Source organism: Ciconia boyciana, chromosome 24, assembly GCF_034638445.1.
Source record: "Ciconia boyciana chromosome 24, ASM3463844v1, whole genome shotgun sequence".
NCBI lineage: Eukaryota > Metazoa > Chordata > Aves > Ciconiiformes > Ciconiidae > Ciconia > Ciconia boyciana.
Genome location: NC_132957.1, coordinates 4,721,436 through 4,747,654, shown reverse-complemented (window position 1 = coordinate 4,747,654; position 26,219 = coordinate 4,721,436). Strand labels below are relative to the sequence as shown.

The 26,219-nt window shown below is 49.7% G+C and overlaps 3 protein-coding genes across 11 annotated transcripts in view; 2 read left to right on the top strand and 1 right to left on the bottom strand.

The window, feature by feature from the left end:
- HOMER3 (homer scaffold protein 3) overlaps positions 1 to 7,485 on the top strand; it is a 41,195-nt gene extending 33,710 nt beyond the window's left edge. For 6 of the 8 annotated variants that reach the window (XM_072845622.1, XM_072845619.1, XM_072845618.1 and 3 more), the window contains 3 exons: positions 1,222 to 1,332; positions 2,287 to 2,367; positions 3,237 to 7,485. In XM_072845622.1, the coding sequence (XP_072701723.1) occupies positions 1,222 to 1,332; positions 2,287 to 2,367; positions 3,237 to 3,425 (381 nt within the window). In that variant the 3' untranslated portion in view covers positions 3,426 to 7,485. The remainder of the gene's footprint in view (positions 1 to 1,221; positions 1,333 to 2,286; positions 2,368 to 3,236) is intronic. The other 2 variants (XM_072845626.1, XM_072845627.1) reach the window with 2 other exon arrangements.
- A 5,333-nt stretch (positions 7,486 to 12,818) lies between these two features.
- On the bottom strand, positions 12,819 to 18,801 carry DDX49 (DEAD-box helicase 49). The gene is made up of 13 exons (XM_072845681.1): positions 18,642 to 18,801; positions 18,302 to 18,425; positions 18,133 to 18,218; positions 17,750 to 17,871; positions 17,465 to 17,652; positions 17,188 to 17,328; positions 16,847 to 16,922; positions 16,648 to 16,724; positions 16,045 to 16,142; positions 15,604 to 15,678; positions 14,893 to 14,981; positions 14,413 to 14,484; positions 12,819 to 14,117 (listed from the first exon to the last, which is right to left on the bottom strand). Exons 1-13 carry the CDS (start codon positions 18,754 to 18,756, stop codon positions 13,941 to 13,943), a joined length of 1,440 nt encoding a protein of 479 aa, XP_072701782.1. The 5' UTR covers positions 18,757 to 18,801; the 3' UTR covers positions 12,819 to 13,940.
- Positions 18,802 to 18,965: 164 nt separating this feature from the next.
- Positions 18,966 to 24,561, top strand: COPE (COPI coat complex subunit epsilon). Of its 2 annotated transcripts, XM_072845734.1 has the most exons (10): positions 18,966 to 19,127; positions 19,478 to 19,540; positions 19,964 to 20,064; positions 20,273 to 20,425; positions 20,900 to 20,953; positions 21,446 to 21,527; positions 22,577 to 22,732; positions 23,007 to 23,075; positions 23,587 to 23,661; positions 24,209 to 24,561. In XM_072845734.1, the coding sequence occupies exons 1-10, from the start codon at positions 19,002 to 19,004 to the stop codon at positions 24,254 to 24,256; spliced, it is 927 nt and encodes a 308-aa protein (XP_072701835.1). In that variant the 5' UTR covers positions 18,966 to 19,001; the 3' UTR covers positions 24,257 to 24,561. The 2 variants fall into 2 exon arrangements, with proteins under 2 accessions (XP_072701835.1, XP_072701836.1); XM_072845735.1 differs by lacking the exon at positions 23,007 to 23,075.
- Positions 24,562 to 26,219: the final 1,658 nt, after the last annotated feature.

The window sequence follows — 26,219 nt, the reverse complement described above, 5'->3', positions numbered from 1 at the left end:
GAGAAGAAGGCATAAAGCCATTTCACTTCTAGATAGCTCATTCAAAAGACAGCAGGGATTTATAGCAATTAACAGCTGTTTCCACTTGATGGCTGTTGTGTGGCCAGTCTGCGCAGTAAACAGCCGTCCCCCAGGATTCACTGTACCCGTTGCTAATTCTCAGTGCTGGAGTCAGACAGTAAAAGAGCTGCATGGAACAAATTTTCTCCTCTGCAGCAGGAGCCTGTCCTAGGTACAGCAGAGATCTTGGTTGTGCCAATGTATACGTGTGGTTTTGGGGCTGGCTGGGATGAGCTGCCTTTTCCCTGCCATTGCTCCGTGCATACTCAGCTGTTTGGTGGCTGTTCTCACAGCCGGGAGCTAGGAGTGAGGACTTCGGGAGCCTTGGGTGAAGGGCAACCGCTGGGGACTTTTGCAGAATCACAGAAGAAACTGTAACTCAGTGAAACGTCTAGATTATTGGCCTTAAACCAGAGCATTTTGGGACCAGAGCTGGTTGATTCTGGCCATGACCCTGTGAGCCTGACAGCTCACAACAACTGTTTGCATGGACCCTGACAAAGGCCCAGTCCAGCTGCTGTTGCCCTGCTGCCCCTGCTCGTGGGAAAGTGTCACACCAGGGTCCGAGCCCTGTCTATGTGAGAGTACCCATCGCTGGAGCTGCACTTATAGAGCTCAGCGCAGGCCCTGTGAGAGCTTGGGCCCCGGCAATAGCTGCTGCAGACCTGATGAGCTTTTAAAAATGAATTATCTTCATGAATAATCTAAGCCACTGGGCTGAATTTTTCAGGAATGGGGAGCACGCTTGGGCAAACCCTTCCTCCCAGCTCTGCTGTGGTTGAGCTGCAGTAACTCCCTTGCCCTCAGCAATCTCTGCCCAGGGATGTACATGGAGCTGGATCTAGCCATTGCTATGGGTTGTAGGCTCATGTGCTTGATGTCTGCCAGTCAGGCTTTGCTGGAAGTGCAAGATGGCAGGAGAAAGCAGAGACAGAGTCTCTAGACAGAGTTTTGCTGCAATGTGTTTCTGTGCGTGATCTATGCAGAGCAGAAGAATAGAATTTTTTCCAAACAGCCCCAGGGTGGGAGCTGCTATCCTGTTGTAAGCCTGGTTGGGTTTGCAAGGAAGCCAAAACATGACAGAGAATGACTATGGGTGATAAGGTGTCAGGACATTCCTTTATCTCTGAGTGTACCTTCTCTGTGCTTGCATCCGTGTAGGTAGCAGAACTGGAGTCACAGGGTGCTCACGATTCCTCCAGCGAGAACAACAAGGAAGAGCTGAGCCAAACCCTGGAGGAGCTGGAACTACTCATCAAGGCTAAAGACGAGGTAATACCCCACAAAGCAGAGTAAAGCCTGAAGCTGGGTGGCCTGTCAATCACCAGCATGCTGTCTGTTGTTACAGCTTGTATGAGCTCAGAGGGCCCCTCGTGCTGTTGTACATGCTGCTTATGCAAGCCAGGAGCCTCCATAAGCCAGCCCAGCCCCTTCAGTGGTCTCCCCTCCCCGAGAGGCAAAGCTGAGTGGGAGTAAAGTGCTGGGAGTTTCCCATGCAAATAGCCTTGAGTGGAGAGTCTCAGACACTGCACAAACAGCAGGGACGTGTCTTACCCCTTCCCCTCTCAGCCATCTGCAGCTGCAGTTAGCCTCTAGTGTAGTAATTGCTTCTCGCTTTCACTGCATTTAAATGAATGATTTAAAGCAGAGTTTTCATTACAGAGGCTGTGAAGGAGGGGAGATGTGGAGAGAATCTCTCTGATTTGCCCATCTGCAGGCTCTCTGGTGGCTGTGCTTCAGCAGGGCGGGTGGACAGATCCCTAGGGTTGGAGCCACAAAGCAGGGATTGGGGAGGGGAGATGTTTTGGGGTTCCTGATCCTTAGTGAGAAGAAATCTCTCTGCCCTCCCCAGAGCTACTCAGGCTAGAGGAAAAACGCTGGGGCAAGGCAAAGGTGTGCAAAGGGTTTCACCCAACAGCTGAGCAGGGACCGTGGCCCCAGGAGCCTGGGATCTGATCTTGAGCAAGGATGCAGCAGGGTGCAGAGACTGCTGAACCTTGCTGGCATTCAGCCAGTCATCTTGATTAGGGGCTGACGGCTTAGAGGGAGGCAGCAGGTGCAGCAGAAGTAGAAGCTTAGAAAGGGAGGTATTCAGATTTGGAGTTGAGTGTGATTATGTGATCCTTGGAGAGAGGGAAGGGGCCTTGGTTGGGGTATGTGGTGGGGGGCTGGCCCCACTGGGATAGGAGCGGGTCTGACATGATGCTCTTCCTCCTTGTGTTTTAGGAGATTCAGATGCTAAAGAGCCAGAAGTGTGGCCGATGGGAAGCAGAGGGCGAGCGTGAGGAGACACTGCAGAAGCTGCAGGTAAGGATGGCAGATCTGGGACACCTCTGCACTCAGAGTAGAGGGATCCATCCCCATTTCTCCTTTGAGCCAAAGAGTGAATGCCGCAGAGCTGCCATGCCTATCTGCCTCTGGATGATGGGAACGGGTCCTTGCCTATGTCTGCCTTCTTCCAGCCTCCCTGTGTCCCTCAGAGATATGACATGGGGCACAATCAGCAGGCAACAGCAAACCCAGCCTTCACGTACTCTCCTCTAGCGCTTGCAGTAGCCCCTGACATGGGACTGGAGCAGGACCTGCGATGTCCTGTGACCCTCCATCTCTCTGAGGAGGACTCTGATCAGCTTGCTGGATGGACAGGGATGGCTGGGGAGCAGAGCTCTGACTCAGTCTGGCTGGCAGGAGGGATGCAAGCTGCTCTGCACCTCAGGGCAAGGACACAGATGGAAGCACGATCTGTTGTGCAGTCTCTGAGGGCGCTGCCTGCCTGTGTTTACCTCTGAGCTACTGAACAAGGGGATCTGCTGCAGGGCTCAGCCCTGTACGCAGGCACTGGCTTTTGTGGCAGAAAAATATCTCCAAACATGAAATGCCATCAGACCTGGAGATGATGGGCGTGTGAGGAGAGCTGCATTTATACACCTTTGCAAACCATGGGCAGACACCTGAGTTTGGGGAACATGTGCTCACACGCATGTGTGTGCCAGGGTGCTGTGGCTTAAGACAGGGAGGTCCCTGAGTGAAAGAACTGGAGACCGGGCTGGCTGGATGTGGGTAGCCTGGTGCTGGGGTGCTAGCAGGGCTGTTTTGTGGAGATAAGGGTGGTGGTCTGGGAGCAGCGTGTATCAGTGCTGGGGCAGCAACCTCACGGCAGTTGTGTCCTTCGGCAGGAGCTGGAGGCATGCAACGCAGAACTGGAGCAACGCCTTCACCTTGCCGAGCAGACGCTGGCAGAGACCCTGGCCGAGAGGGAGAAGATCCAGAACGAGGTCACCAAGGTGGCAGAGATAATGGATGTGAAGATATTTGAGCTCAGTGAGATCCGTCAGGGACTAGCCAAGCTGGTAGAGAGCAACTGAGCAGCAGCACGCTCAAAGGAGACACCTCCAGAGGAGGGAAGCCTGAGCTGGGACTGGTCGCTGACAGCAATTACGGTCACAGAACAGCCTTGAGGTCTGTTCAGGCAGGATACGCCAACATACCAGCAGCTGCCTGGACAGTGTGGAGACCAGCCACAGCCTCTTACTGCCCACTGAGCACCCAGACGGAGGGCAGAGAGGACCTGAGCTTCTGAATCCTCTACAGGGAGCATCTACAAGTCACAGCCAGACCTCTCTGGACCCTGCCATGGCTGTGGCATGGTCCAGAGACAGCAGCTGTCGCCGTGCTGCCTTCCCAGCCTCCCTGCTGCCACACTGTGTCTCCAACATTTTTACAGTTTTCTAGGGGAAGGGGCTGAGCAGCCTTCGCGTTTTTTCAGTAGTTTTTTAGGAAACCACTTGCCTTTTGCAAATAAGCTGCCTGTTTCCCCACCTAGGGAGGGAGGAGAAGTTCTAGCACACGGAGGACAACAGTTGCTCCTTTTCCTTTTCCCCAGCCCTAACTACGTCGTGTCTTTCTAACAGGATCCAGTAACACTGGTCACTGTCAGGAGCTTCCAGAGGTAGCAGAGTCCCCACTGCAGAGAAGGGTGCTTGCCTGACTGTGTGTCCTTTCCACTGTTCAGTCACATCCTCCAGAGGAAAAGGAGCTGCAGGTTTTAAAGCTCTTATTAGTTTAACACAATGGGATTTAATGACTTGTTAAAACTCCTTTAAGCTGAGAAGAATAGAGGCTTGGTTGGGAAAGGGGCATTTGAGAAATGGGACATCCCTGAGGGGATGGCCAACAAACTGCTAGATTGGCATGTCTCCCGGCCTCTAAGGGCTGCAGTTAATTGAAATTAAATGGAGCAAATCACAGTTGCTCTTGGTTTCTTTTTTTCTTTTTTTATTGGGAAACAGTCCACAGAGATGTCCTGCTCCGTGTCAGCCGAGCAGTATTCCTTGTGAAGGGTACGGGTCCCAGCTTGCCATGCTTGGACAGATTAAACGAGAACAGGAGGTGTTTGGAGCATGCTGGGACTGGTGCCCTGCGGGGCCTGTGGGAAGTTTGTGAGTTATTGTAGATGTTGTCTAGTAATAGGAATTGAGCAAGGCCTGAGGGAGGCACCACAGAAACCTGGAAAGTTGTGTCCCCCCATGGCGCCCGCTGTGCCCCCGTAGTTACCTAGGAGCATGCTTAGCCCTGTGCTGAATGACGAAGCAGTGTCTGTGTAGAAGTAGTTAGTAACTTTACAGGAGTGTTGATGGATTTGGATTTTGTTGTTGTTTTTTTGCCCTCTTTGCCGCTATAAATTAGGGAAAGACAGCAGTAATCCTGGGAATGTTTCACAGGTCTGTAGAAACTCTGGTACTTAGCAAGCAGTGGCTGCCCTCTCCGCACCCAGCTGAACCTCAGCCGACCTGGGTAAAGGCAGCACGGCTCCTCAGGGCCTGCCTCTCCTTTCACTCACCTGGTGACCACGAGAGGAACCCACAGTTCCACGCACTGCCTGCAAGTCAGAGCAGGATTAGGTCTGGCACCTTGGGAATCTGCTGGAGTGAACTGCTGGTGACTCTGTGCTGGCTTGTGTCTAGGCAAAGCCCTTCCCTCTCCCAGGGGTGATGAGGAAACATCGAGATTTCCAGACCTGCATATCCAGGGAAGGGCTTTTCTGTTTTGGGGTTGGGGGTTTTTTTTGTTGGTTTTTACTTTTTTTTTTTCTTTTTTTGCATGAAGTGTTCTCACAACTGTATGGGGCTGGAGCTACTGTAGTAATATTTGTTTCAGGGTATTTAAGAAGGGAAGGAAGTAACTGGGTGGCAAAATTTCTAGGGACTTGTTTACCACCCCATGCCGGTGTTCATATTTTATTCCTACAGGAGCAGCCTTCTTTTGAAATAGAGATCAGCTCCAAGAAAGGTGTGTTTGGTTTGCATCTCCGTCGCTGTAATATGGAGGGAGGAGGGTGGGATTTGGGAGTATGGGAGAAAGTAAGTTGAGCAAAAGTTTCTTACGTTCTGTGCTACTACTCTCTCACACTTCTCTTCTGTGGCTCTGACCCACAAGGTGGAGCTGGATATGGATCCTTAAATTCTGGCAGTGACCATTTCATAGCCCTGTGTCTTGGCCGGTGCCTATGTTGTATTGCTCATTGATGGAGGCTGACCAGACCAGCGTGTGCCACGCCTGGGTGAGTCATCTCTCCCGAGGGAGGCCATGCTCAGCCCGTTCCCAAGAAGTGAGAGGGAGTACCTGAGTCAAGCTGCTGCACATCCCAGCAGGACTCCCTCTGCGTGGGGGAGAGGCAGACGCAAGCTGCAGCTGAGACAGCAGCTTCGACAGCTTCAGGGAGTGCTGTACTGCCTGCCACTCTCCCCAGGACCTGCTCTGACCTGGGTCAGGGAACAGTGTAGCATGAGACCCAGCTCTTATGCTATTTAAGGCTCTTCTCGTCCCTTATGCATTTTATATTCTCAAAGTACAACCTAGCATCACTGGAGAACTGCACCAGACCTGCAGCAAAGACAGTTGACTCCTTGACAGTCTAGGTTGAGTGCAAGAAGGTCTGCAAGTCATGCAACAAGTCACAAATATAAGGAATCTGCAGTTAATCTTCCACTTCAATCCTGCAGGAAGCTCTCCTTGTTTCACACTGTGTTCAACCTCTTCATGTCAGGCTAAGAGTCAGCCAGGGCCAGACTCTGTTTAAAAAAAATGCCATGAAAAAAACCACAATGCTATGAAAAGCACAAGTTCTAGGCTGCTGCTTATCCTCATGTCCCCTATGAAGCCAAAGTCTAGGTGTGACTGCACACAAGGTGCAGTTCCAGCCCCCAGGTGTCTTATCATTACGGTGTGTAAAATCAGTGTTGAGAGTGCTGCTGAGCTCAAACTGTGGATAGGGGATCTGGGTACCAACAAGAAGGGGGTGTTATGCACTGGTCATGCAGAGATCCTGGAATAGTGCCTCCTCTCGAGACTCAGCAGCCCAATATATGATATCCTGAGGAGGTGTAACCCCCTGGAAGTATTGTTTCTGTCTAGTGGGGGAAGTATTACACCCAGTCTTATTGTTAAGTACAAATTCCTCCACTCAGCTCTTGTGAAATCAACGCTTCTGCAGTAGGAACAAACATAGCCCATTCACTAAACTGTCTGAACAGCCTGTTCATTGCAAACAAACGGTGCTGTCCGTCTCTGGAAACTTTGCTATTGGAGCTGCCCTGTCCCCGGCAGGATGCTGGACGCTGTTTCCCGGCACATGGCATACCTTGAGGCCAGCGGTACTTTTCATGTGTTTGCTGTGCATCACTCTCTCAGCTAGTCACAGTCCTGGCTGTGCTCCTTTGCTCTTCCATTGTCAGGAACCAGGAACAGAGGCCATTTTCCTTTACAGCCTTCCCCACGGGTGCTAGCTGTAATTCCTTTCCTTGCCAGAATAATCTGAATAGTGGCTTTTTGATGAGATTGGTCCTGTACTCAGCATTTGTTAAAAGTCTTTTATTGAGGCATTGCAGGGCAGTGTGATGGATGGTTCTGGGAGGCACTTTCCGTTGCAGTCTTCCTCTCTTCTAAACTAATGAAAACCCATTCATCACCAGCTATTTCCACAAATGCCCTAAATCTGTGGTTAGCAATGAGACAACCCTACTGTAGACAGCATAGCAGCAAAGCGTGAGTTCCATCTGCCCCACTCTAGTGAGCATTTAAAAAGGACTTCAGTTGTGTTTCAGAACAGCAGCACTCTTAACACATCCCCACCATGCACTTTCCAACCCTCACCCCTTCCCTGTTTATGCTTCTTTCGCTTCAAAAGGGGAAAATCTTGTGTTACAAAAGCCAGCAATGAATGGCAAGGCTGCAGTGTTATGTTTGCTTGTCTCACAATAACAATTAGCTGTCAGCAACTAAATAACAGCGGCTTCCTTGCTGGAGGAGAAATGCTACTGATTGCAGGTACCTTGAGAGACCTAATTCTTTTGGCAAATGAGGATCTTAATTATTCATAGCAAAGCTAGACAGAACATTAATAAAGGGAATGTGTGGAAAATGGTTCACATATGAGATTAGGATGAACAAATAAAAAAATCTTGTAACCTTCCCCTCTTTGCACGATGTTCTGATGAACAGCAGCAAGATGTGATTCTCTGCTCTGAATCCAAACCTGTGACAAGGTTCTTCTCACCAGCTCAGCAAGGGGAATTGAAGCTTTGCTATTACAGGACGTGCCAATAATAGAGCCTCAGAAAAAGGATGTGTCTAATGCAGACTCCATCTGACGGATGCCAATACAGGCCTTCCAGGCTGAGCAGGAATGCAAATCCAGTCCAGACCTAGAGCTGACGTGGCAGTCAGAGTGGCAGACCACCAGCAGCTCTGCCCCTGCCTCGCTCTGCAAACTCCCTCGCCTCTCTGGGCTTTGATTTCTCCTCCTCCACAAAGCAGATAATTGCCCTCCCTGTTGGACTTACTTAAATTACTAGTATCTACACGGTTCCTGGAGAGCTGAGGGAAGAAAGGGTTAGCACAGGCCAGACTGGTTAATACCCTAAGTTCATTGAGTGATTTTAAACAAGAGGTAAAAATCTTTCTCTTCCCAAAAAGCTGCTGCGGGAGCCCCCTGGTAATGTGTGTTGTGTTGTGAGGCAGCCTTACATCAAAGTTACTTAACAGATTGTCTTTGATATCTGTATTTTTGTGAGAACACACTGAAGCAAGTTCTTGATGAAGGGAAGGCCACTAGGCACTTTGTTTTAAATCTCCAAAGGATCAAACTTGGAGGAATTTATAATTAAATAGCACCATTAATGAAAAATAGGTGACCTAATCCTTTTGAGCTCCTGCATCTGGGCTGCAGAGATCAGCTGCTCTGTTACTCAGAAGATAGGTTATTTTTAGTTCAGAAATGGTCTGTTTACACTTGACAGCACAGGCAAGCATACTCTGTAACACCCCCCTCCATGCACACACTGGAAGACAATTTCCGTGTGCACCAGAGAAGGCAATTAAATGTGTGTTTTGGAAAATGTCCACAAACACATCATAAAGCCCCAAAAATGCAGTGAGGTTCACAGTCCCCTTTCCCAGAGTAATTTATAATTATTAGCATTACTAGATTGTGGTGTGTAAAGGCAGTTTCTGCTCCGAGGGAAAAGAACATGAGCTACAGCACTAATCATCTCGGCACAAGGTCCTACCTCCTCCATCAGCTTCCCTCCATCCTTCCAAAATAGCAGCAGCTGGAATAATGCTGGAAATGAGACACTTGTGGTAAGAGCAAGCAACACTCCAGACACAAGAGACCGGGCAGCTCCAGCAACAGGTAATCTAAAGGAGCAGCACTTGCATGCTCCAGTCAGCTCACAGCTGAAGCAACGCTTGCATCCACTCAGCTCCCCGGGCTCTGCTGAGCGCAAGCCTGCAAAGTGAGAACCAAAGGTACCAAATTCCATTTCCTTAGATGCCACTGTCAACTGCAGTGGTAGGAAGTTGCCAGGTGGAAAGGGGCAGAAGGCTGGTATCGCCTCTGTCCCCATGGCATGCAGGGAAGGGCTCTGCAGTCTGCAGCACCAGCTATTCCAGGGCGTACGTCCCCTTTGTAGTTCATGGGGACTTGGCAGGCTGCAACAACTGTGAATTGTCATCCCTTTCTCACGTACCCCATCCCGCAGTCTGCACGTGTGACGCTGTGTGCTCCAGAGAACAGGGCAGCCTCTGCCTCAGCACTAGCTCCTCACCCTGTTGCTAGCTTATTTTTCCCAAGGGCTGGTAGAACAACAAGTGAGAGAGGATGCTGTGTATAGTCTCTGCCTTCTGTTTCCACCAATGCTAGGCTAACAGGGTTTCAATTCCCAGCAGGCAACAGACAGAAAACACTCTGGCCTTACTGGCTGGAGATATTAATGTCCAGACCTTGTTATGGGTAGATGAAAACAGTGTCTGAGCCTAGAGATCGGGGGCATGAGTGCTATCTCTCCTGTGGGCTCAACCTGGGAGCAGCACAGCTTGTGATGTTTGGGCTTGGGAATTCAAGAATGATACTGGGAAGTACTGAGCAGAGATGAAAGGGTGGGGATGAGGCACTGCAACAGGCTAGTGCTGTGCTCACAGCTTCTCTTTGCAAGGCCAGAGCAGAGTCTTCTGGTCCTTGACAACTGCTCTCCCTCGCAGAGGTGACAGGAATCCAAAGCAAGTCATGCAGGGATGCGTTCCCAGGAGACAGAGCTGCTGCAGGGAGTGAGAGGCAGGTGTGCATTAAATGGAGCCAGCAGGGAGGTTTTCTTAGCACAGAAGAAAAAAAAAAATTCAGGTATTCCTTTTCCCTCTGTCCCATTTTTGGAGTCCTGATGCTGGCAGGGAGGAACTAGGGGAGTTACAGTGTCAAGCATGTCATACCCAGAGCGAAGACACATGTCTGGGCAGCTGCAGTCAAGCCCTGAATGAGGGTGTGCCACGGACAAGGATTTTAATCAGCAAAAACTGGCAGGGAAGAGCTTTAAGGTACAGCAGGAAAGGTGAAGGTTCAACAAAGAAACTGCAAGTTGTTGGGAGGAGAGCCCTGGAACGGAGAAGCAGCCATAACTACGATGGAGCATTGCAGGGTTCAGGCTCAGTCTTGCCCTGCCAGTAAAGAGAAAATCTTGAGGCTTGAAGCACTGACCCAGGAGGATCCTGCCAGCAGCAGCACCCAGATGGGGCCTGACTGCTGCATGGGCAAGGCTTGGGGACAGGCAGCCCTGTCCCCCCACTGTCTCCCTGCTTTCTCAAGCCGAATCTTTAATATCCAGCTGCCCAGCCAAGAAGCCCTGTGCTGTATTTCCCTCTGAACAAGGACTAGAGCCAGCAGCAAAGGCGTCCAGAGCACACCAGCTGCCATCTACCGGCTAAGCTGGCGGCGGGCCCCCCCAGGGCTGCACACAAGCTGCCCCGGGAGAAGGGCTTGGAGGGGAAAAGGCCATTTCTGGTAGAAAAGCTTGCTAAGCAGCTTTTTAAGGCTTTCAGAACAGCTGAGTTTGTGTTCGCAAAGAGCATCCAAAGGTAAAGCAGCAGCTGACACAGTGCAGGCTGGACCAGTGAGATTTCAGACAGCGTGAATAACCCACATGAAGGTACAGCCGTGGTAAATGCACGCAGAGATGGTGTGTGTGGACCAAGTGCAGTCCTTGGGAGGGGGGAAGCTGAAAATGGCTGCACCTGCAGCCAGCAGCAGCAGCAAAGCTGGAACATGAGCTCCAATGCAGCACTGCTGACTCAGCAGAGAGAAATCAAAAGCCAGGCCCAAAAATTACCCCAGACTATTTCATTGCAGCTGCCTTTTCTTCACTATAGAGATCCAGAGCTTTCCTGCCTGAGACAGAATCTGTATATGAAGTAGGTGCCAGCCCCTGACGGGGACGGCCGTGTTACCAAACCTGTCCCCACTTCCACATTTCCTTGTTCAGCAGAAGTGCCAGTGTGCAGGATTTATCAAATACTGTGTATCTCACATAGGAGGATCCCAGCCTCTCCCTTCTCCCTCCAAAACTTCTGGGAAGTACTCCTCAGAGATGTTTGTGCCTCCGTAAGAGGGGCAGGGATGGGGGGAAATGCTCCAGGAAGAGACAAATATTTCCTTAAACACACACAAAGCAGCCAGTTTTGGCCTGTGCCTACAGCCCCATCAGTGTAAAGGCCAGACAGAATTGCCCTGCAAGGTGGGAGGCAGAGGAGCACGTGCTCACCGAGTCCCTCTGAGCAGCAGGGCTGGACGATGGTTTCACACCCAGAGGAGACCGGAGGATGAGGAGCACTGGCACGGGTGCAGGACTGGCCCCTCGTGCGCGCCCCGGCACAGCCCCCATGCCAGCGTGGTGTTCAGCAGTCGCACACGGAAGAGGCAGCGATGGGAGATGCTGAAATGAGAAGTTTCCATGGCAACCCAGCCAGGGGAAGCCCCCCAGAGCTGGGGAGCTGAGGCTGAAGGAGGGGAGAGAGCAGAGCGTGTGGAAGGCACGCGGCGAGAGGCGATGGGCGTGCTGGGGCACGGCGGGGCATAAAAAGGCAGCCGTGCTCGGGCCAATTCTTGCACAGCACAGATAGGGAAGCAGGGAGCGCCTGCCTGGGGGACTGGCAGGCAGAGCCACACACAGAGGAGGGTGGTTTTACAGCCAAGACACAATCTAGGCTGTGAGGAGAAGGAAGTCCTTATATTCCTAGGGGATCCCAAAGGTTTATGACAATGCTTAGAAACCCCAGAATGGAATATCCTATCTGGGGGGAAGTACTGACAGCACGTACAGAAATGTCATCCAATGTCCTTTGGCCCTGGGCAAGATATAAATTCCTAATCTGGGAATTTTAGGCATCTTTCTACTTCCCAACTAGCACAGCAACCTCTTTTTCTACTCAGCCACTCCCAAAACTGATTATCTGAAGCAAGAGCATCTAGTCAGCACTACAGAGAGCTCTTATTTCCAGCACGTGTCCTACCCTCACAGAGAAGGCTGCTCAAGAAAGACAAGGGATGTATTAAAAGGAATTTTGAATAAAGCTTCAAGACAAGAGCCTTGATCAAACCCCACATGTCACGTTGTGCTGGAAGGAGACAAACTGAGAAACCCCCACCAGGCTGAAGCAAAGAGACTTCAGACGGCAGGTTAAGAAATGTCTGCGAGAGGGAGGGGATCAACTGACACTCCAAGGCAGTATCAGCACCCTCCCAGGAAGGCAGGAGCAACCTGTCCCAGAGAGGATGTCTTTTTAATCTACAGCTAACAGACTTGCTCCACAAATTAGCATGCACGAGGCTGTAGAAGCATTTAGTATTCAGAAAGCATCAGTCTGATACAAACCTATTTGCTGCTGCTGCAGCAGCTGCCACCGGTGACAGCAAGCTGTGCTACAAGGCAGGCTGTTGAGTGCTTTTTCCTTCCTGGAAGGCACCCAAGAGGACAAAGCGAGGAGGAACATGTTCGGGCATCTCTGAAACCCCAGCGGTACCACACCCATCTCGCCTGCCACCAGGCAGCAGATGGACCCGCACCTCCCAAGCCCGTGTCAGCACTGCACTCCTGCATGGCCTGAAGGGACCCGGAGGCCCTGCTGTGCATGGCTGGAGGAGTTTCCCTGAGGGAAACAGCTTTCCTCTGCAAGACCTCACTGTCCACAGACCACGCTTGAGTCAGGCAAAGGCACCACAGGGACCGCATGCTCCCAGGAAAGGATCTTGGCTGAGGTTGCATGAAGGGACTGAGGGATATAACACCCACAAGAAGCTCAATCCTTATCCAGCTCATCTCTTGAAATAAAACCAATTTTATCTCCAAGCTGTTTGCCACACAAGTACTGCTCCCCGCCCCTAAGATCCCACAACTCTCCCATGTGTTAGAGAAGGTCAAACATCCAGTCACTTGTTGCAATAAATATTTATTTGGGCACTGACCATAGAAACTATTTTTGTAAGCCAGAGGACAGAAATAACAAATCTTCAGTCTCAAGTCATAGAAAGCTCTGAACATTAAAGAAGGCACTGAGGATCAAACCTGACATCAGAACAGAGCTGGCCAAACGCTGGCCTGAGCTACTCTGGAATTTCATGTTCTGTCTCCATAGGGAAATGCAACTGTTTCTTAGGAGAGCTCAGCCCCTGCCAGCCTAACCAACCTCCTGTTTCAAACATACGTGATGCAAATCTACACAGGGAAGCCCAGAAACCTACAGAGCAGACCCAAATATAAACCACTCTGATTAGTCTTGGATGGTACAAGAAACAAGGCAATCCTACTCCTGGGGTTGTTCTTCTGTGCCAGAAACGGTCTTTGAACTGACTGATCATCTGGGAAAAGAGAGTCCCCAGCAGCCCCGGTCTCCAAACCATGACTCTGCTATCCCTACAGATAGCAGCCCAGGGCTGGAGTCTGAGCCAAGGCAGACAATCGCAGGCAAGAGTATCACTTAAATGTATAAAGCAGAATTATCCCAAGACAACCCCAGGACCAGCCACAGAATACAAACTCCCAACGTGTTTCAGGAATTTTCATCTCAGAAAACTCTGGGCTATGGCACAGATAGGGGCTGAGCTCATTTTGTCACAGTATTTTTAGACTCTGGCTCAGGGGAGAATCTGTTGATATAAACAAGTGTGAGTGGCAAGCACCAGCCCTTGAAAGGGAAAGAGCAATGACTGAATGAAGGGGGAAGAGAGAGAGGATCTTTATTTCCCTTCACGTCACCAAGAATTCAGGTCTGGCCTCTCCTTTGCTGGAGGAAGGAAACATGCTCTTGAAAGGCATTCTTCCAGGAGACTGATCCAGCCTGCCAGGAATGGCCCAAGCCAGCAGCATTGTGCAGGAAGGAAAAATAACGGAGACAGTTTATCAAAGCGTCCCTTCTCCCCTCACCCACCTTCCCCCTACTCTCCAACACTGATTTCAGGTCAGAAGTGTCCACATTAAAACACGTTAGATCCCAGTATTCCCCAAGCAGCAGCAACATCAGGGCAGTCCGAGCCAAGCAAGTCAGGCCAAAGGATGTTACTTCTCTTCCGTAGCATGCAGTTTGTTCCGCCGCTCCATCTTCTTCTGCAGTTTCCTCTTCAGCTGCAGTTGCTTTTTCTTCTGCAGTGTCTGCTGGACCTTCTCACGGAATTTCTTGTTTTTCTTCTTGATCTTGGCTAGCTCTGCCTTCCTTTTTGCCTCCAGATCTGGATCCTGCAATGGCAAATTCCAGGACGCTAGTGACATGCCTAGGGACAGTGCCAGCCCCTTTGCCTTTCCTAGATGCCCACGCTGTTTTCTAGCCTGTGACTGAGTAGGCTGCGTAAGTCAGACACTACTCCAATGCCCTTTTTAATATCAGTCACCCTTTAAGATAAAACTTCACCACCCTGAAGGGGAGTGAGGCGGAAACACCACAGCAGTGAGGGAGGAACTGTCATTCCTTGTCCACATCGATGGCATTATACTACCTATTGATCAAAGTAGTTTATATAGCAGCAACTCTCACCTTCCCTTCAAGGATCATTTGTTTCCGCTTATTTATTTCTTTCTTCTCATCAAAATCCATTCCCTCCAGTTCCTGTCAAAGCAAAAATACAGCAGGACAATCAGTAACCGAGCACCAAGTCTGACATGGAGAAAAGCAGTAGAGCTCTAAAGAGTCAGCAGAACCTCACCAGTGTGCATGCATGTGGTAGCCTGCAGACCTTCCCCCCAAAGTACCAGCCTCAACACTCAGCAGCACAAAAATGCTGCAAAAATGTGCAGTAACAGAGCAAACCTAGCGAAGATAACTAAAACAACCCTCCACGCACACACATCCAAGTGCTTCCACTAGAAAAAGGAAGAAAAATTCTTATTTATGTGCTCAAGAGCAAAGCTGCATATCCAGAGCCCCATGTTAGACTGCAACGAATCTCCTGGTTACACCCAGCTGCCCAAGATCTCCAGTCCTCTGAACAAAGGGGTTTCATGTTTGCACACTTACTATTTCACATTCCCTCCTGGTGACGTTCACTTGGGTGAAGATGTCAAGCACAAACCGCTCCTCCACAGAGAACTCCTGCAGCTTCAGTTCTAAATCGGGGCGAGACATTTACAGACCATGGTTACAAAATCCAGGGGCAGATTCTCAACTAGGAAAAAACCCAATATAGTTCCACTGATTATCAGTGGAATTGTTGTCATATGCTATGATCACTCTGACTTCTTCAGGCCTACAAGAAAGGATTAAATCCTCCCCTCTGCCTACAGTTCCCCGTAGCATAAGATGTTGTGTTAATTAGGTCTACTTCCTAAAAAAAGACGAAGTCTGAACCTATGCAAAGCAGCCTGTTCTTTTTGTCCACCTCAGCATACACAGGAAGGAAGGAAGCAAGCAAGCAAGGAAGTAAGGAAGAAGCTGGCTGCTTTAATAAAAAGGTAACAGAGAAGGTTCAACACACTGGTTCTCCACTAGAAATAGCAGGAAGACAAACACGTTCATGCCTGGCACACGCAAGAGCAGAATCAAAGCTGACAGAGATTCAAGGGCTCCTGCTCTTTTCCAAGTCTTAGCCACACAGGGAAAAGAAACCATTTTATGCTGATGTTCTGGATCATACATTCTGCACTGATGAAATCAGGGCTGCAAGTACCACAAGCACAAAAGAACATACAGGATCCCACATTTTAGCAGCATTACTGGTGCTCTACTTACTGATTTCCTCCTCAATAGCGTGTATGAGATGGATGTCGTACTGCGTCACCAGTGTAATAGCTATTCCTTTCCGACCTGGATGATGAAAACACAGTGATATATGAATCTTGACAAGCAGAGGGAGATGAAGCCTAGCCCACGCCAAATTCCATCCATCCCCATGAGTCAGCCTAGCACGTTATGGTGACGGGGTGCTCAGAGGGGTCTTTATTTGCTCTGAAAATTCAGTTAACTACTGGTGCAGATCAGACACAAGTCAGGGTGAGCCATCGTTGCAGTCTCAAGGCAGGATGCCGAGCCAGTGATCTGAGTAGATCTGGCGCTGACCCAAAAGACTGCGCTGCAGCTGCTGCGAAGCCTCCGCGCACCCATTCAGGGCTCAGCCCCAGCACTGGGATCCCAGTTTTAGCCAGCAAACGGCACGCGGTTTCCCCTACTCACCTGCACGGGCTGTCCGGCCAACCCGGTGAATGTAGATTTTTGGCAGGCCAGGAGTGTTGTGATTGATGACAACTTGTACTGCAGGAATGTCCAAACCTCTGGAACGCAGGGAAAGAGAACAGAAGTTGACAAACACTGTTTTATTAAAACAGTTTATGCAGTTTAAGTTCCTGTCCTCTGCTTTCTCCAAGAGCCCCATATTCTCATTAATATAGTCTTTATTGGCTCGGGCTGATTCTAGGACAAACTCTCTCCACGTGCAACTCTCCAATAGTCACAAAATGCAACGTCGCCTTGTAGCCTGCCGTTCCCTCCTAGACCCAGAGAACACACTAAGCCTCACAGAAATTGTTCTCCTGCTAGAACACACACACACACCTGCTGCAGCAAAATAACCCAGGGTCACAGCTACATCACATGCAAGTGGGCTCCAAAACACAGCTCAGAGATGTTGTACAACGGAAATGAACAACCGTGTCCTACCCAAGTGGGGAGAATTTAAAGCTCTGCTCTTGCTAAACCCAGCCTAATCTCCACAGTGGTTCTGGTGCTTAAAAAGCAGCCTTAAGACCTCTGGCAACAGAGACCGCGTTTTTCCCTTACCTGGCAGCGACGTCAGTGGCAATGAGAATCTTAAAGATGCTGGACTTGAACTTTGCTAAAGCTGCAAATCGTTGCCGCTGTAAAGAGAAAAGTTTGCGTGAGGGACGTTGTGATCCACAGGAGCTGTAGGACTTGGACAGGCGCCTGGCTCAGGATGCAGCTGGAAGCATCCATGTCACAGATCTGTCCCGTCACTCACCTGTTTCATCATGGAATGCAGAGCTACAGAAGGAAAGCTGTATTTCCTAAGCATCATGTTCAAGACCTGGCAGTCCCTTGAAGGGGAAAAAACCCAAAAAATCAGAATATAACAGGAAAATGTAAAGCTGATGGATCAGGACAGAGCCAGGATCCCTCGAGAAGGAATTTAGCCCCAGATTGCTCAAAGGAAAAGGTGTTTTTCTACCAAATTTCAGAGCAGACTAAGGAAGCAAATACCATCCCAGCCTATAACCGAATACAGCGGGAATTTGGGGTCTGAACTAGAAGCATAAAGGCACCCCTACGTGAAGGGCAATCACAAGGAACAATGCCACTCACTTGCAGGTTTTGGTAAAGATAATAATAGACCAGTCTTCGTGCTCGTCCTGGAAGGTCTGGATTAAATGGACAAGGTATGCGTCCTTGAGTGCTTCAGGTACAAGCAAGTAGCGCTGGTCCAATTCATCCACTGTCCGCACCCTGTTGGGAAGGCAAGGCAAAGCACCAAGAAGCACCGGTTGGGCAAGTGAAGATGGAACACAAGGGAGATGAAAGACAAGATAACGGAGAGGAAACGGGATTCTTCACCCGCTCAGCAGAGTGGATGGAGACTTACTCGGACACAGCCTCCCAGAAGAACGGTCTGTTGGCGGCCAGGCTCTTCAGCTCGTTCAGCGTATCGGTTAGCGTGGCGCTGAACAGCAACGTTTGTCTGCGTGCTGGAACAGCCTCCAGAATCACCTCCAGGTCCGCGGTGAAGTCAGCACAGCCCTGCTCCAACAACCGGTCAGCTTCATCCAAAACCTAGGCCCAGCCAAAAATAAATGAGATCATCCGCATGCATACCTACAAAGCTAAAAATCTGAAAAGCATTAAAAAAAAAAAAGGAAAGCTGCCTTACCAAGAACTTCAGTTTTTTAAGGCTGAAAGTGTTGGAACTGCGCAGGTGATCTGCCAGCCTGCCGGGCGTAGCGATGACCACGTGGGGCTTACGGGAGAGCTCCAGTGCCTGCTCCACCATGTCTGCAACAAGAACCACAGAGCCGAGTTATGGGGCAATTGAACACGGACCCTAAAATCCTTTGGTCTGTAAGGCTAGAAAATGTCACTCTCCTTATTTCCACCAGCCTCCGCTGCCTCGGGCACTGGATAACAGCTCCTCAGCACGAAGAAAACACACCGTGTGGAAAGAGAGCCTCCCCGGGCGCTCTGCTCTTTCCCAGCCCAGCCGTACCGGGGCCGGAGGGGAAGGCGGAGGCTCCGACCCCACGCAGCAGCACTCACCCAGGCCGCCCACCACCACGCAGTCCTTCAGGCCGAGGGGTTTCCCCAGGACACGGAACTGCTCGGCGATCTGGTACGCCAGCTCCCTGCCGGGGAGGAGAGAGCTGAAGCGGGGCCGGCCGCCGCGGCGGGGCCTTCCGGGGCCGGCTCGCCCGGTCCGTTCCCATACCTGGTGGGTGTCAGCACCAGGCAGAAGATGCCGTAGGGGTCCTCGGAGAGCACCTGCAGCACGGGCAGCACGAAGGCCGCCGTCTTCCCGCTGCCCGTCTTGGCGCAGCCCAGGCAGTCGCGACCTGCGAGGGAGGCAGAGGGACGGGGACCGTCAGCAGCCGTTAACCCCGGGAGCGGGACGGGGACGGGGACCGGGGACGGGGACCGGGGACGGGGACCGGGGACCGGGGACCGGGGACCGGGGACGGGGACCGGGGACGGGGACCGGGGACCGGGGACCGGGGACCGGGGACGGGGACCGGGGACGGGGACCGGGGACGGGGACCGGGCGCCCTCACCCTGCAGCACGGGCGGGATGCAGGCGGCCTGCACGGGCGTGGGCCGGCTCAGCCCCACCTGCCGCGCCTGCTCCACCAGCCACGGCGCCAGCCCCAGCGCCCGGAACTCCGCCATGGCCGTGCCCGTCTGCACCCGGCGCTTCTGATTGCGCGTCACCGGACGCGCCTGTCCTTCTCATTGGCTGCCTCCTGCTGACCCCACACCCAGTCTGCCTTGCTCGGCAGCCGCTTCCGGCGCTCTGGTGACGTTTCCGCCTTTTTGCGTGTTTATTGGCTGGCGCGGGTGGTCTCCATGGAGACGGCGGCTCCCGGCAGCCGCCGGGGCTCAGCTGCTTCCGGAGACGTGTCTGAGGGGGGGAAATGGCGTCCGGGGCGGGTGCGGGCTCCGCTGGTCAGGGCGGCGACGCCGACGAGCTCTTCGACGTGAAGAACAGCTTCTACATCGGGGCCTACCAGGCCGCCATCAACGAGGCACAGCGGGTCAAGGTAGGGGCGGCTCGGGAGGGGGACGGGTCGTCCTTTGGCCCGCGGGTCGGTGCCTGTCTTCGGGACCGGCGGCCCCGGCGTCCAGAGGGGCGAGCCTGGGGCTCCCCGGCTGCCCTTCGTCCCTGCCCGCCTCGTCCCAGGCTGTTTTCAGTGCTCCCCATCTCCCTGCTCTAACAGGGGGACACTGGGGGCAAAGTGGGGCTCCGGTGGGCCCCGGGAATGTGTGTGTGTGTGGGGGGGCGGGTATCGTTTCTCTGGGGGAATCTCGTGTGTGGCGTTGTGTTGTTGCGGGTTGGGTTATGGCTGTGCAGGTGGCTGAGAGAGGTTCTTGTTTCCTGTCATCCCTTCAGCCGTCTAATCCGGAGAAGGAAGTGGAGAGGGATGTTTTCTTATTCCGAGCCTACATCGCCCAGGTGAGGTTGCAAGTGTTGTATTTGCAGCAGCATAATCTGAGCGCTGGGCTGGAGTCGGGGAGGTTGTGAATCTGAGACCGGTGAATACGGCGTTACACAATTTGGTATTAATTCCTTCTTCAGCAACGGAACATAATGTATCCCCCAAAAGTAATGCAATTGTCAACGCAGTGTGCTGTTTGTAGGGTCAGGATGACCTGACGAGACCTCTTTGAGAGGCTCTTCTGTAGCTTTAAAATGGTCTATGGGGAAATAGTCCTTAGTTATGAAGTTTGGCTGCGTTTGTGGAATACGATGGGAGAGACAAAGTAGAAATTTGCCCTGGTGGTGGTGGTTGTAAAAAAGGTTTTAGAAAGTAAACAATTATTTTCTGTACTCTTAAAAATAAGTAAATTATAGATTCTTCTTGTTTGCCTTCAATAGAGAAAATATGGTGTTGTCCTGGATGAAATTAAAGCCAATGCTAGTCCTGAGCTCCAAGCGGTGAGGATGTTTGCAGAATATCTTTCAAATGAGAGTCAAAGGTAAGTCTGATAATTAGTTGGAACTCAAGCGCTGTCTAACAGGGAATATGTTTCCACGTGGAAAGTTTCTTGTAGAAGCGTGGTCTTTGTTATGATTTTTCTGTGGTTTTGCAGTGAATCTCAAAAAGGCAGAATTGTGTGGAGGCAGGATTTTTTTGTCTTGCTTAGTAATGAAACACTCCCGTTTTCTCACCCTTAATCTTCATAGGGATGCCATTGTTGCTGATTTGGACAAGAAAATGGCAAAAAGTGTTGATATAGCCAATACTACTTTCTTGCTGATGGCTGCTTCCATCTATTTCCACGACAAAAATCCTGATGCGGCTCTGCGTACTCTGCATCAAGGGGAGAGCTTGGAATGGTAAGTGTAATTCGCCCTGGCATCGCAGAGGTGTGTGCTAGCAAAGCCTCTCTCTTGTCTACAGGTAGGTGCCGTAGAAATGGTCTGGCTTATCTCTAAAAAGCTCTGAAACCATTGAGAAACTGCTTTGAGGTTTGCCTCCTTAGTAGTAAGTGATTTGGTGCTCGTCCCGCAATATCAAGTCTATTGCTCCCTTGTGAAACTTAAGAGCCTGATTTATTGATTCATATGTGTTCAGAATTGCTGAAATGAGCGTTATGTCAGTACAGCGAGGGAGCGCTTGGGAGCTAGGAGCAAGTTTCCCCTTTCTGGGTCCAGCTCTGAGAAACGCCTGCTCTGTTGGCTCCCTGCGGCAGGGAGGCTCGTCCCTGGGCGCTGGCAGTACCTCTCTGCTAAGCAGCAGACTCCCAGGCAAAGCGCAGGGAGCAGTAAAGCATGCAGTTGTGAAAATCACTTTGCTCTTGTTCGTTGCAGCATGGCCATGATGATACAGATTCTTCTGAAGCTCGACAGGCTTGATCTGGCTCGGTAAGTAAGTTTGTGTCCCTTTGCTTCTTAATGGTGCTTCTGTGGGTGGGCCTTGATAAGAGAATTTTCATCACCCGGCCTCCCCCAAGGGGCAGCATTTTAACACCTGCAATGGACAGAAGAACTTGTGTGTGGGTATGGGTGCGCTGTAAAAGGTTTTTATTCTTCAAGTCGCAAAAGTTGCGGAGATAATATAGCTGGGTACAGCTAAAGGAAGAGATGGACCTCTAGGTTTAATCTTACCTTTGGCCAAATGTGGTTTGAATCTCTAGTCCTGGGTTTCTAACTTCCCATAGGGAAGTAAACCAGGGAGGTCTTTCACAGATTCTTTCAGTAAAATATTAAGAGGCGTTTGTGCCAACTTGCTGTGGCTGTTATGCTATAGCGATGGAAGAGCTGGGAGAGGGAACGACAACATTTTGTTCGTATCTTAAAGAAGTGCAGAAGTCGCCTTGTCTTTCTTTTATGTGACTCCCACTTTTGCCTCTGCAGCAAGGAACTTAAGAAGATGCAGGAGCAAGATGAGGATGCGACTCTTACTCAGCTGGCAACTGCCTGGGTGAACCTGGCCATAGTGAGTATCTTAACTGGGGATCCCAAGCCCACAACATCTGAGAAACACCACTCCATATCTTGTTCCTGATTGCTCTTTTCAGATCATGCTTTCAGAAAAGCATGCAGGTTTTTTGGTTTTTGGTTGTGGGGTTTTTTTTTCCCTTCCTTCAAGTACACAGAAAATATTGGTAGCTGGCTTCACAAACTAACTGGCTATTTTGATTGTCGGCCTTTCATCTGTGCTCCTTAGCCTTCAACTTGCACAGGGAAGAGCTAAACTACGCTTAAATAATTCACAAAACATTATAATATAACATGGCAAGCTGCAGTGTTACTAGCATCCAGACCTTGCAGTTAAACTCCAGGAAAAAAAAGTAATTCTCTGCTTAGAGCAGACTGTCTTTGAGCATGTTTGTGAATCAGACAAAAACGTACACTGTTTGGTAGTCCAGATAATCAGGTGATTGAAAATAAGCAGTCTCCTAAAATGCAGTGCAGTCCGAGGTTATGCATGCAATAACCTGTTATACTATGAAGACTTCTTTTTTCAGTGTTCACTTGGTTTTGTTATGAAATCTCTCATACATAGCCCTTGCCTTACAACAGTGTGCAGCTAGATTCTCCTTAAGATTTTAGTTTCCACTAAGGACCCCACCTCTAATTGGTGGAAGCTGCTGCATGTAGAACCTTTCTGAAGCACCAGGTGTCCATACCTGTGCTTAATTATAAAAATCTCATTTCATAATCCTTTATTATGTCAAACATCTGAAGTGTTTTTTCTGAAGTGGTTTTTTTTTCTTTTTTAATGGAAACCTGGATCTTTCAATCATTTAAGTGGTTCTTAATATTTTTGCATTTCTTCTGTTTACGGTCTGACAGTGGTCTGTTGTGGTACAGGAGATCACATGAATGCAAACAGCTCTTAGCATTGGTTCTTATGCATTTTATACCTGTGCTTTATAACCCTAGAAATAAACTTTGTGCCTAGTCCTTCAACCATGGCAAGAATGTACAGGCTTCTTGGCAACATGTAATGAAACTGTGGGTGTTTGTCTCCTCCCTTTGCAGGGTGGTGAGAAGTTACAAGATGCCTATTACATCTTCCAAGAGATGGCAGACAAATGCTCCTCCACCCTCCTCCTGCTTAACGGACAAGCAGCCTGCTATATGGCTCAGGGCAAGTGGGACGATGCAGAGGGAGTACTTCAAGAGGCATTGGACAAGGTACTGTGGTTTTTGTCAGGCAGATTTGCTCTCTTGGGGATACAGAGTAAAACAGCAAGGACTTTCGCTGTTACACTTCATGAAAATACCAGTATATCGATCTATATCGCTCAGGGTGGTCGCTGTTAATACCTACCTTTTCTTCTACTTTGCCTTTTCCGGTAGAGTGAGCTATGGGTTTGGCAGAACTTGTTCTCGCAGAACTGTGCTGGTCGTTACGCTTAGTCGCGGTAGAGGTAAGTCAGATAGATCAGGTGATCGTTCTTGTTTTCAGGACAGTGGCCATCCTGAGACCCTGATCAACTTTGTTGTCCTGTCACAGCACTTGGGCAAACCACCAGAGGTGAGGCTTGTTTTATTGTACTCAGCAAGCAGATACGATCAACCTGTTCCTGCTGCTGAGGGCAGGTTGTGTGTTCCTAGTGCACGTGGTAACTGTCCTTGGGTTTTGCCATTTTATATGTTCTCATCGGGATTGGCATTCACAAAATAAAATAGTTCTGGGGTGTGGGGAGCTTCCATCTTCAATATTCAATAAAGTGTGTGTGGAAATACAGATGTTGCAGGCAACGGTAGACTTGAGAGGAAGGCCTGGGCGGAAAAAGAAAAACCTCTGGAGTTCTGAGTTCAGTTCTCACTGATTATTTTCTTGAACCCACTATTTAAAGTCTGATTTTTAAGTGCAGAGTATGCAAAGGTCATACTGGTTTTAGCTGGGGCTGCTAACATTCAGGACACTGAAAAAATCAGGTCTGTACTCGCTGCAAACAAATACATTGAAGTGTAATGTTTTAAACTCTTGGCTTCTCTTCATGTTATCTCAATTTTTAAATTGATCTATCTCATCCCATCAGGTTACGAATCGCTATTTGTCACAGTTGAAAGATGCGCATAAAAATCATCCATTCATAAAGGAGTATCAAGCAAAGGTACTAATTACTTTCTAATATAAAACTGAATTTTTCATGCCTCGTACCAGTGTCCGATGGGGTGAGTGGATTCTTTACCAGTAAACGTGACTGGAGTTCTGAGGGGGCAGGTCCATGTTCTTTCGCTGTCACATCACTTGCTAGCAAATTTTCTAGCCCTTGTGAGAGGTGTTGGGAAACACAAGCCAGGTGTTAAACAAAGGAGTGATGTACCTGAACCGGCTAACATTTTGAAAGAATAGCTCTGAGATACGGGTTCTTAATCTGAGTCAGAAGTTTGTTACCATTGGACACTGCGCTTAAATAGTGGAAACATCCTTCCGGAAAAGAGAATTTGGGGAGGAGGAAAGAAGGGTAAAGATAATAGTGAAGGGAAAATGGAACAAATCGAAAAAAATTGAGAACCGATACAGGTGATCATGCTTCTTAGAATTCCTTTTGCCTTAGTGAGCTGTGGTAGTAGTGTTCTCTTCAGCTACTGCAGGTTTTATTAAATTTTCAGTAAAGTTCAAGGTTTGTTCATTTTATTTTTGTTTCTGATTTGAAGGAGAATGACTTTGACCGGCTAGCCATGCAGTATGCCCCCAGCGCATGAGGAGAGGGGAACGAGGCTGCAGACCTGCTCTGTGGTACCTTGGGAACTGGGGTTGATCCGCAAAGCCTCTCTGGTAACACAGAAAAATGCCTTCTGCAAGTCGGTCTGGCTTAACTCACTGCGGCAGGGTCTTGCAATCCAGCAAGCCGGTGCAAAACCTGTATATAACATGTGGCTACTTGAATTTGGTAGCTGAAAAGCCTGCGTTCTGGCTTACCTGGGTCCTGAACTCTGTTTAAAATACAGTGTGAATCAAGAGTATGCAACACTGTACCTTAAACATTCCTAATAAAGCCTTTTCTGGATCTGTGTGCCCCTTAATTTCTGGAATTCAAGTAATTCCACTCTCGGACTGAGCCCTGTCATCTGTACCGAGGGTGCTCTGTGGGAAGAGTATGAAGGTTAATTTTAAGCATCTGTATTCAGTACATGGATGAATCCTGAGTTACGGATCTTCTTTCAGTCTGACTGATGACTCCTCCTTTAACTTCAGCATCCTCTGGAAGAAGGATGCACAGCTGTAGGGGTTACTGCTGGTGAGAGGGAAAGCTTCCCTGAAATAAAAATAATCCGATTGTAATAGGCTCAGCCTTAATCTTAAGTTGGTAAAATGCTCATGTCCTGGAGCCAGGCAAGTACGTGCTGCCATACGTGTGGAAGTGCACTTGTCACCGGTCACTTCTGAAAGTGGGGTTGTTGACCCTGACATGTCGCGGGACATAACGTGATCCGACGCTACGTGATTATGCTTTTCTGTAGCCTCGGACTCCTCTCTGGCATTTCAGACGACCGAATGTGTCGAGCGATTGTGTTCTATCAGAGACGCAAAGAGCTGATGTCCAAGTGGAACCCTCAGCTGGGACCTCCTGAACTCGAATATTTGAATTATCTGTTGAATTCTCTTGGGTTGCGTTTGGGGAGAGGGAGAAGAGGGGTTTATACTACACTGTAAATGTGTCTAACTGGCGTTTCCTTTGTGCCCACCTCGGCAGTGGCTGCTCTCAAAGGGCTCATTGTCTCTTTCCTTGGCTTGTTTAGCGAGCAGCGCTTTTCAATGAGGGGTTATTCATGGTCCAGTCTTGAATGAATGTTTCCTTTGTGGAGCTGTCTGAGGGAGACGTGAAAGGGGCTTGTGTGTTCAGGGCAGCCATTACCCACTTGATGGGCCATGATAAATTGACTTAAAAATGTAAACAATAAAAGCGAGTGGCATAGTAGGAGCCAGCGCTGTCAATGTGAGAATAGGGGAACATGTTGTTCGGACCTCCGAGAGGAATGAGTTTGTGTTTTCTCATTGCTGCCCCAGACCAATTAGAGGTTCCAGAGAACTGGAAATGGCTGTGGTCAGAGAAATGACTATAAATGAGATAAAACTCACTTCTAGTTTGTCTTTTTCTTTCCCTGTCAAGCTGGTTTGAGTTACAGTTCCATCGGTGCCTGTGATGATGATGATTATTCTCCATCTCTAGCAGTGAGGATCCCACAGCTGCAATTTAGGCGATAGTTTTGGTGCATTAGGACACAACTGAACTCCATTTACTCCTCCATGGCTGGAACCGAATACCGCTGCGCTGCTCCAGTACCTGCGGTCTGAGGTTCCCGTTGTGCCTTACCGTGAGACGATTTAAGTGTTGGCATTTTAGGAGAATCTTCATCTTAAACTCATGCTTCTCCTAGCAAGCCAAATGTCTGACTGTCTGTATGTGACTTGGATGTACCGCTTTTAATTTTAAACATACACATAATGAGATTTCTGTTCTATGAAGCGGCAGCTAGCCCGAGTGCAAGCCGCCTGCCTTCTGGAGGAGGCATTCAGTCAAGTCATTCATCAGGGGTGACCTTTTGGGAGCGTGTGTTTGCCTTTTTCAGGTGCATCTCATTATTCCAGAGCCTTCTTTGCTGCAGAGGTGCCGACCTTCAGCTGTAGTGGTAGGGTGGAAACACCTGATGAAATGCTTTGGGA